Raw genomic sequence first — 10136 nt, 5'->3', positions numbered from 1 at the left:
TTACCCAAATACGACAACTTTAACACGAAATATCTTCTAAAATACCAAATTCTGTCAAAAATGTTCAAAGTAAACTGTGTTCTGCATGATACATTCCACCAATATACAAAGTTTCAAACTCTTTAGTAAAAAAAAATTGATTAAAAAATCTGAGTCAAACTGAACAGAACCTGGATCTTTTAGGCATTTTGTTGATCCGAGTGAACTGTAGATATCATCCCGCTGCGCTACACTAGCCAGATGGATGGAAGAGGCAGGCAATGTTTGGGTCACCTTTTTTTACATCCCTGCAGATTTACTGATGAGCAGTGTTGCCCTAAAAGGTGCTGTTCAGTCACCCTTGGTGCAGCCAAAAATTACCTCTGCCCCAGATCAATGAACTAGCGACGTATTTAGGTATCAAGAACCACCAGTGTGAAAGTCGGCACCTACGTATATTCAGCCCGACAGACCTGTACTCATCACCACCTTCCCATCATCACTGGACTTCAATAGTTAAGAATACAAGATGTTAAGAGTCAGCAATGCACGTACAAGGGTCTTAGGTCGAGCGAGGCTTGCACAACACCACAATGAATCTCACTAGCAATACCAAAATGTCCATTGTAGGGACCTCGCTTTGCCCCGTATGAGATTTGAAACCAAATCCACCTGCTTTTGCTTGTCAAAAAAAGCTGGAAATTATCTCCGCACTTGATGATTGATGAGGAAACACTCGACGCCCTACGACTGGTCAAGGAGAGGTCAGTCCTTTGTTTAGGGTTTGACCTACATTACAGATAATGGATTATACACCAGAAAATACGGTAATTGAGTGGTAGTAACAAGTTCACTCGCTAGTAGCTAGTTGATGATGTAGAAGAGAGGGAAAGAGTAAGGAATGCACGGTGCTGACTAGAAAGGTGGTATCGTCTTCGCACAACATACGAATAGAACAAAGTGGTGACATTTAGTAGAGATGACCCGGAAGTTGTTCCTCTTCGATTACTATCACAAACAGCAGTAGCTTTCTTCAACCGAATACACCATCGTTGATTGGTTGAAATTACTCAAATACGACACGGAATAAATCCACTGAGGATCGACTCTTTCTCTATTGGCAAGAAATCTTGAAATAAAACTGAATAATGACATACATACATACATACATACATACATACATACATACATACATACATACATACATACATACATACATAGTGGTGGTGCCCCCTCGTTATCGAGTATGGCCATTGCACGAAGCTTAATCAATGTTGTTATTGTGCAATGCCTGTGCAAGAAGATTTTTTTTAAGTGAGGAAAGGCTGTGCACTGAGTCAATCCCACTCACTAAGCAACAGCAGTCATAATCCGAAAAGAAGGACAAGTCAACATCATCGGTAACCACTGAGCCGCGGGTTTTTTGTCGGAGTTATCCCAGTTACCAGAGTTACCTTCTCCTAGAAGGATGCCCTAACAAAGGCTAGGAGTCCTTCACTCCCAATGGTTTAACCGCGCGATCGGGTATTCAGTCCGATTATTTCTATGTCCCCGCGCATGATACATCGTTAATACATTGAATGGCCGTTGACTCTCAAGAGTTCCTCTGCCCTTTGACGGGTTTTGTTTTTCCTCCCGCAGGGTGTCCAATAAACACCCTCCTCACCAAGCAAGCTTGGTGGGGTTGTCGGTTTAGTCGCCGACGACCCGACCATGCAACAGGTTGTACTGGGTTACATGTTACCAGTAGCACTCGAAAGTGACCTGACACAATCATATGTATGTATGCATACATACATACATACATACATACATACATACATACATACATACATACATACATACATAAATGGCGGTGCCCCAGCATGGCCACAGCTCATTAGCTGAAACTAGAAAAATCAAAATCAAAATCATACATACATACATACATACATACATACATACTGAACAAGGGAAATAATCTGAAATACAGTTAGAATACGACTATCTCCCTTGTTAGAAGCAAACTTCCGGTTTAGTCATCGTCACTTGGTGCCACAACTCCTTCCAAGTAAGCAGTTGGCTTAGCTTCATGTATTTTCTAATTCTTCATTAATTTATAATTTTTTACCTGAAAGAAACGTTTAAAAGCCATGTCTGGAATTTTCTCAAAGAAACCGACAGTTCAACGTAAGTATATTCTGACATTTTTAAAAGGCTTCTTGATTATTGAAAACAGACAAAACAAGTCCGGACCAAATGACACGATTTTTATTTTCTGAAGTTTCGTTTGTTTTTGTTTTGTTTTGTTTTCTTTTTATTGATTCTACTTAGTTATTATTATTTTTTTTCTATCTTTCAATTGTTTAGTGTAACATTGGTCTTCATCCGATTTGAACTGATTTCCTAATGTAGCAGAAATTGATATACATACATACATACATATATATGGTCTTAGTGGTAAGACTATAGCGGATCTATTTCTAGCATAAGGGTGTCCACATAGTGGTTTCCTTCTAATATGTATATAATACAATTTTACTGAACCTTCAGTCTTTTTATATGCTAGACCACTGGTGTGAAATCGATGTTAATTAAATTAATATCTAATTTCTCACCCTCATTTTAAATTTACATATATATATATGTATAATACAAATAAGAAAATGGAGGAACATACATACATACACACACACACACACACACACACACACACACACACACATACATACATACATACAGGGTGGCCAAAGTTCACCCACCAATAAATTAAAATTCCGTAAATACTTGATATTCAATTTTATTTATTCATTCCAATTATGAAAACGCTCAAGAAGGACTTCAGATTGAACAATTCTCGTGATGTTTCATACTTAGATGCTGTTATTAAATACATTCAGTTGTTAAACATAAATAAATCTTGGAATTAAATAGTTTTGATTTACTGTTAACCCTGTATATATATATATATATATATATATATATATATATATATATATAAATTGGCAAAAATTACCATTCACAGGTATATCACTATGTATATATATATATATATATATATATATATAATATGAATTAAGAGATAAAACCACTATGATGCAACTCAAACAGTGATAGACCTAAACCAATACATAAATAACAAATAATATATATATATGTATATATATATATATATATATATATATAGTGGTGGGCAGCAAAATGAAAGGAAAACAAGTGTCGGACAGTTGTTCAAGTGAACTCGTCATTATTTTGTCAACTTATTTACACTTCAAGGGAGGTCACTCTATACTTAATGGACCGCCGCTTTTTTAATTTTTCCGAATTAATTGAAAAATATGTCAATTCATTTGTGTTTACTTGAGTGTTCGGACGCCTGAAAACAAGTGTCTTTCTAAATATCCGTCTTCTCGTTTTCTAAAGGACGCTTAGGATAATATTAACATAGATACATTATGCTTTAAAATTAAAGATTGTATGGCCATGTGTGGAGTGCCTCTATCATCGATCTGCTGGATCAGAGCTGACTAAACAACAAAAACTAACGGTCAGAATTGTTTGTTTGTATGTCACCCAAAAGCCCCCCCCCCTTTTTTTTTTATGCAGGTAGTCATTTCGCGAAAAATATGTTTTATCGTAATTAAAATAATACTTGTTTTTCTATGTACTTAAAATCGATATTTGTGTGATTTGACTGGAAATATTGCTGTTACTATTTTCAACATGTCGGATAACAGCTGTACATACCATCACCACCCGGCCCGTGGATCTGTCACTGGTTATAGTTGTTCAGTCCTCAGCTTAGTTAAGATCTAGTGCTGGGGTTCAATGAAATCGCAAAGGTTTGCGCAAACCAGTTATCAAAATTATACAAGTTGGTAGGAATGGTTCTGGGCATCGCTTACTTCCCCATTCTGTGGAAACCAAGTGACTATAAACTCATTGGAGAAAGAAACTAACAGAATGTTTTCACTTCTGCAGCTAAAGGAAATCAGTTTTTGTCTTCAGGGGAGGGATTAAAATCTACTTAACAAATAACAATGGCACTAATTTGAACAATTAACACTTAAACATTTCTCTAATCTGATCCTATGCTGTACCAAAATTTAATCAGCTACCAAAGTGATCCTTTACAAAAAAAAATAAATAAAACTCCAAGCTTTAAAAATTCCCTGATAAGCAAGTTGCCATACTCTTCAAGTTCTTTGATAGAATTTCCTGTAAGTATGTACTTTATTTTGATTACATTTTTTTGGTAAGCTGGCAGAATCATTAGAGCATTATAAAAAATACTTTGTGATATTTCTTCAGGCTTTTCACTCTCATTGTTCAAACCCTGCCATGGTCAACCCTGCCGTCCTTATTTTTGTGTGATCTTGGGGTAAATGGCATCAACTTAACCCCCACCCCCTACACAATTACTGGGCTTGTCCCTAAATTAGAAACCATGATTAATATTTGAATTTTCATTTAGCTGCAAGCAAATTTTACTTTGACATTTCCAAAACAACTCATCTACTATAGCCTCGGGCCGACCAAAGCCTTGTGAGTGGATTTGGTAGACGGAAACTGAAAGAAGCCCGTCGTATATATGTATATATATATATATATATATATATATATATGCGTGTGTGTGTTTGTGTGCCTGTGTTTGTCCCCTAGCATTGCTTGACAACCGATGCTGGTGTGTTTATGTCCCTGTTACTTAGCGGTTCGGCAAAAGAGACCGATAGAATAAGTACTGGGCTTACAAAAGAATAAGTCCCGGGGTCGAGTTGTCGATTAAAAAAGGCGGTGCTCCAGCATGGCCACAGTCAAATGACTGAAACAAGTAAAAGAGTATTATATATATATATAATTTTTAGCATTGTCTACAGTATAGCAAAATGAAACATACCATTTTCAGACACTGAAGGTTGAACCACAAATAAGAAATAGATTAGATATGAAATACTAAATATGAAACAGATTGATGAATAGCAGCATTATAAAATTGAGAAATAATGCTCAAGGATCTAACAGATTTCATGATTTTATATATAGTGTTTAACCCAGACTCTTGGTACATCAGTGAAGTTGTTACCCTATGGAAAGTAGCTAAAAAAAATTTTGCTGAATTCTCTAGACAATTTTGTCACAGGATCTGTGTTGATGACTCCTAGGATTATGTTGGGATTGTTACCTGAAATTACCAAAAGATTCAAATAGTAATACAAAAAGCAAAATATACCATTAATACCATTGTTCTAAGTTCTGTAGAGAGAAATAAAAACAAGATTTTTTTAATAATGTTTCATTATGGAAATATTTGAAGTAGAATTATTAATTATCATATAAAAGCCATAGTTACTTTTTTGTTGGTTTGTTGTTATTCCATCAACAAAAAATTTAGAGCATAAAAAGAGAGAAACAGTTCCTAAAATCTTTAAATCCCACCACTTCCTAAGATCCAGCATTCCAACCATGACCATCACATTAACCATTTTGTCTGTTAAAAAAATACTAAGGTGTAACATGAGGTAGATTTTGTTTTTTGAAAAAGACCTGATGAAACAAAAGCTGGTCACTTTTGGAATGCCTTTAAAGACGAGTATTTAGAAAGACACATTTTCATGCACCCACTCATCCATGTATGTAAAATGAATCAGATGTGTTATTTTCCAATTTGAAATTTTTCCTTTTTTTTTTTTTGTTTCAGTTAAAAAACTGGGATAATGTACCGCTTCCACCTTGATTCAAGAGTTTATGACTAATTATCTCCCTTGTGGTGCAAAATAATTTAAGTGCAGAAATATTATGTCAGGACGTTTTTACCTGATCTATAGGGTTTTTTTTTTTTTTTTTGATATACTGAATCCAAAAATTGAAATGGCTGCATGGAATTCATTCGTGATAGTTGTAAATGACTTTCTGGGCAACAAGAAAGCAGTCAACTTATGCTGAAATAGTCAACAGCATGCTGAACTTTCAAAACTTAGGAACAAATATGAACATAAAGCTGCACTATCTCCATTGTCACTTTGATAAATTCCCCCAAAATAGGATACGCCAGAAATGAACTTGCATGCATCCAGAGCAAGTGCAACAGGACAGAGGACAAGGTGACCCACACTACATATTTCCTAGAGATATTGATAACCGACAGGTACCCTATATGCATTGTAAGTCGGCTTAAGTACCCAAGATGATAAACACGCCGAACACACAGAAAACCCAGCAACACATGCTTCTTTAAGACACCCCATTTTACTAAGAAGATAACTACATCCATCTGAAGAGCCATAAGAAGAGAAGGACTAGACATACAACCAGCCCACTCTGGCCCCTCTCTGCAAAAACACTTCGCAAAGAAATGAGCAAGGGACAGCAATCAATGCTCGCTAGCAAACTGTTCCATCTGTGACACAGATTTATGCCAATGGGTAAATGTTGTGTATAGAATACAATGTAACAAATGCAACTAGTTCTGTTCTATGTGGGTAGCACAATATGACCTTTACACATTCACATCAAAGAACATCTGAACACAAAAGCCTCCTCTTTCAGAAAACATCTAGGCAGATACCAGAACACCAACAAAAGCATGACAGTCACAACTGAGGCCAATGAAAGAAATTTGGGTAATCTAAGAATTAAGGAAGCTATCTTCATAGACAGACTAGGGCCCCAAATTAACAACAGGCTGGAGGTTATCAGTCAATATATTATTTAGCTACATCTGGTTGTGTGTAGGTTCATTTTTGATAACATGCTCATGTATTGTTTATAAAAAGAAAGAAAAATAAAAGGAAGTTGATGTTTATTGATAATTAAACTAAATTTGCAACACCTGTGCATATTTATCAGCTTTGTTTTTGTTGATAATTCTTAACAACTTTTCCTGTGATCGTGATTTGAGAAGATATACAGCAGTATGCTAAACATCAGGCATAATCTCTTGTGGGCAAGAAACGTAAAACAAAGTTTATTATAAACAACACAAACACTTTGTAATTTAATAGCTTTTAATGTGATACCTGTTTAAGCAGAAATTATTTTTATTTAATAAAATCTAATCATAAGTAAGTGAAATTATGCTAAATACAACTAAACTGGAAACCTTTTTCCCCTGGCCATATCGGCAATTCTGAAAACTTATGGGTGTGAATTTTACATGAGTACTCTTTTACTTGTTTCAGTCATTTGACTGCGGCCATGCTGGAGCACCGCCTTTAATCGAGCAACTCGACCCCGGGACTTATTCTTTTGTAAGCCCAGTACTTATTCTATTGGTCTCTTTTGCTGAACCGCTAGGTAACGGGGACATAAACACACCAGCATCGGTTGTCAAGCAATGCTAGGGGGACAAACACACACACGCATATATACATATACATATATGCGACGGGCTTCTTTCAGTTTCCGTCTACCAAATCCACTCACATGGCTTTGGTCGGCCTGAGGCTATAGTAGAAGACACTTGCCCAAGGTGCCACGCAGTGGGACTGAACCCGGAACCATGTGGTTGGTTAGCAAGCTACTTACCACACAGCCACTCCTGCGCCTATGTAGAAGCTCTTTTAAATAATTTTTATCCTGAAAATTACCTGTGTAAATTACACAGGTTTGCAAATTACATGGTTTTTATGGTATATTCATATATACACATACACACCATAAAAAATATATATTTCATGTCAGCAGACTACTTTTGTAGAAGATGACTATAAATTATGACTTGTTCTAGTACAAAATAATTGATTCTATCAGCTGTACCCCTGTCATTACAAAAAATGCTTTTACCTAAGCACAGGAAACTATTATTATCTGATGTATGTGCAGTAGTCAAGTAATAAACTCTTGGTAAAGCTCATTTGTCATCTGATTTTGCTTCCTGGTTGGCAGTGTTTCCAATGCTTTGTTACTCAAACATAGGATCTTATATTTCTTTTAATACATGCTCGGGATTTACCCTAAGTAATTATTATTTTCAGAACAAATTCGTCGGAATGAACAGATAACAAGAAAGACCCAGAGAGATCTGGCCCGTGATCGTACAGCACTGGAGCGCCAAGAGAAGCAATTGGTAAGTTGCATTGTAACTTGCACTGGGCTGTTTCTTTGTTTAAATGTGAAAACCATTGATTGAAAGTTGGAAATTGAAACTTTGTTGCAAGTATCATGCTTAATTTTTAGACAGAATATTTTATTTAAATTGCAAGCAATAATAAATCTCTGAACGAGGTATAAACAGTAACTGCACGACAATGTGAGGTATACTAGCCATCTCAATATGGCTAACCACTAAGGGTGGGTGTTCTCCTGGGGCTACAAGCTACAGTAACACCCACCCTTAGTGGTTAGTCATATTGAGATGGCTAGTATACCTCACATTTATTTAAATTGTTTAGCGATTAAGAAGTTCTAGTGACTCAAGCTATTCTACATTTCATTTTAGCTGAAAACTTTAAATTATTCATTTTACCATTTCATATTTGAATAGTTGATTGTATTAATTTGGAAAGAAAGTCCTGTTGCATTTCATGGTGGGAAAGGAGCAGATGATTCTTTTGTCTTAATTGATGTATTTAATCACATTAATATTTCCACTCATTAATGATAGCACAATTCTGTCTATTTGACAAATTGTTGATTTCTCATCAGTAAAATTCTTCAGATTTTGAAGCAAAGAAGTACACAATATCATTTTTAGCTTCATCACAAGTAATAAGCTGTTCTTCCTCTAAATAATATTGAAATAACCTGAAAAGATGATAGTTGAATAGAGCAAGGTCAGGAGAGTAAGGAAGATGAAGCAAAACTATCATATTTAGTACCATAATCTTTTCCTGTCTGACTTTAGCAATATGTGGTCTTACATTATCATGTAAGAATAACATCCCTTTACAGTCGACCAGTGATGGGCGCTTCTGCATATTTTTCTGAAATGCTTCCACCTGATGACAATAATTCTCTGTTTTGGTTTATATTTCATGATAGACGAAATGCATCTTATCCCACCAAACACTGAGTATAACTTTTCCCAGGTATAGTCCTGGTTTTTCCAGATGTGGTCTTTATATATTGATTGCTAACCATTCTCATTTTGAAAAGTTTGGTAGCAATCTACTCTTCAACAACAAGTAAAGGGCAACTTTCTGCTTAAGCTGAGAACCACTCAGATGATGGTGAATGAATTGAACTGTTTTGCAGTTTGCTTTGGATTTTCTTCAAAACTCAATATTGACTGAACTTTGTCATCCAGATCATGGGAAATCTATGAAATAAAATTTCCCAAGTGAAACTGACCAAACTGTTGTTGGCATATCCAAACACTTAAACCTTCATTTCAAAAGACAGAGCAAGTACTTTTTGCTGCTTCCATTGCTCAAAAACCCCCTTTGAATTCCTACTGCTTACAGTGTATGACATCATTCTGATCTAAACTCAATTGAAAAGAGTGAAATCAATATAAATTTAACCACTATGTATAAAGTAATTTGCAAAAAAAAGTTAACAATAGAATGTAAAAAATAATACTTATCTATTTAAAAAGTACCCTCACAGTAATCATGTCAAAGATGTCATAGGACTTTCTCTTGAACCTAATAGGAATGGTGTAGCACTGTTCTGTAGAATCAAGTCCAAGAATGAATGGCTTCCATTCATCAAATGTGTGCCGTCATGTTTTATTGTGTCTCCAGCACTCAAGAGTTTGTCTTGCTGGATACAGAGCCCCTGTCTATCTTGTATTGGTTTTCAATTCAGACCAGGACTATAAGATGGATTTTCTTCATTGTCATTTCTTGTCACATTTCTTCTGGAGTGATTCGGTTTGTTGATTACAAGTTTTCATAACTACAAGTAGACATTCAGAGATTAGTGAAGGAAAGAGAGATGGAAAGCTAGATAGATGTATATAGGTAGAGAAGTTGAGTGATCCAAGCAGTGAAAGGGGAGAGAGAAAGGACAGGGTCATTTGAAGAAATTCAATAATAGAGTGACATGTCAAAAATAAACAAATAGAATAAACTGACTGATAAGGAAGGGGTTATGGTGGGTGGACCCTCACTAAATGTTTCAGTCTTTGTGTTGAATATAAAATGTTTTTACTTACTAGCTGATCAGCAAATTTTCTTAAATAAAAGGGATTTAAATGAAACCAAAACAGAATTGAGAATTGTAGGTTGGAATAAGAT

At 35.5% G+C, this 10136-nt stretch overlaps 1 protein-coding gene across 1 annotated transcript in view; it reads left to right on the top strand.

Annotated features, from left to right (window-relative positions):
* Window positions 1–1980: 1980 nt before the first annotated feature.
* The window catches only part of LOC115220394 (charged multivesicular body protein 2b), a 32595-nt gene continuing 24439 nt past the window's right edge, over window positions 1981–10136 (top strand). Inside the window, exons 1-2 of the mRNA XM_029790515.2 lie at window positions 1981–2148; window positions 7932–8023. Coding sequence (XP_029646375.1) covers window positions 2112–2148; window positions 7932–8023 — 129 coding nt within the window. The 5' untranslated portion in view covers window positions 1981–2111. The remainder of the gene's footprint in view (window positions 2149–7931; window positions 8024–10136) is intronic.

The sequence above is a fragment of the Octopus sinensis genome, linkage group LG16 (genome assembly GCF_006345805.1).
Source record: "Octopus sinensis linkage group LG16, ASM634580v1, whole genome shotgun sequence".
NCBI classification, from domain to species: domain Eukaryota; kingdom Metazoa; phylum Mollusca; class Cephalopoda; order Octopoda; family Octopodidae; genus Octopus; species Octopus sinensis.
The sequence above is the reverse complement of the archived record's forward strand: the minus strand, read 5'-3'. Positions and strand labels throughout refer to the sequence as shown.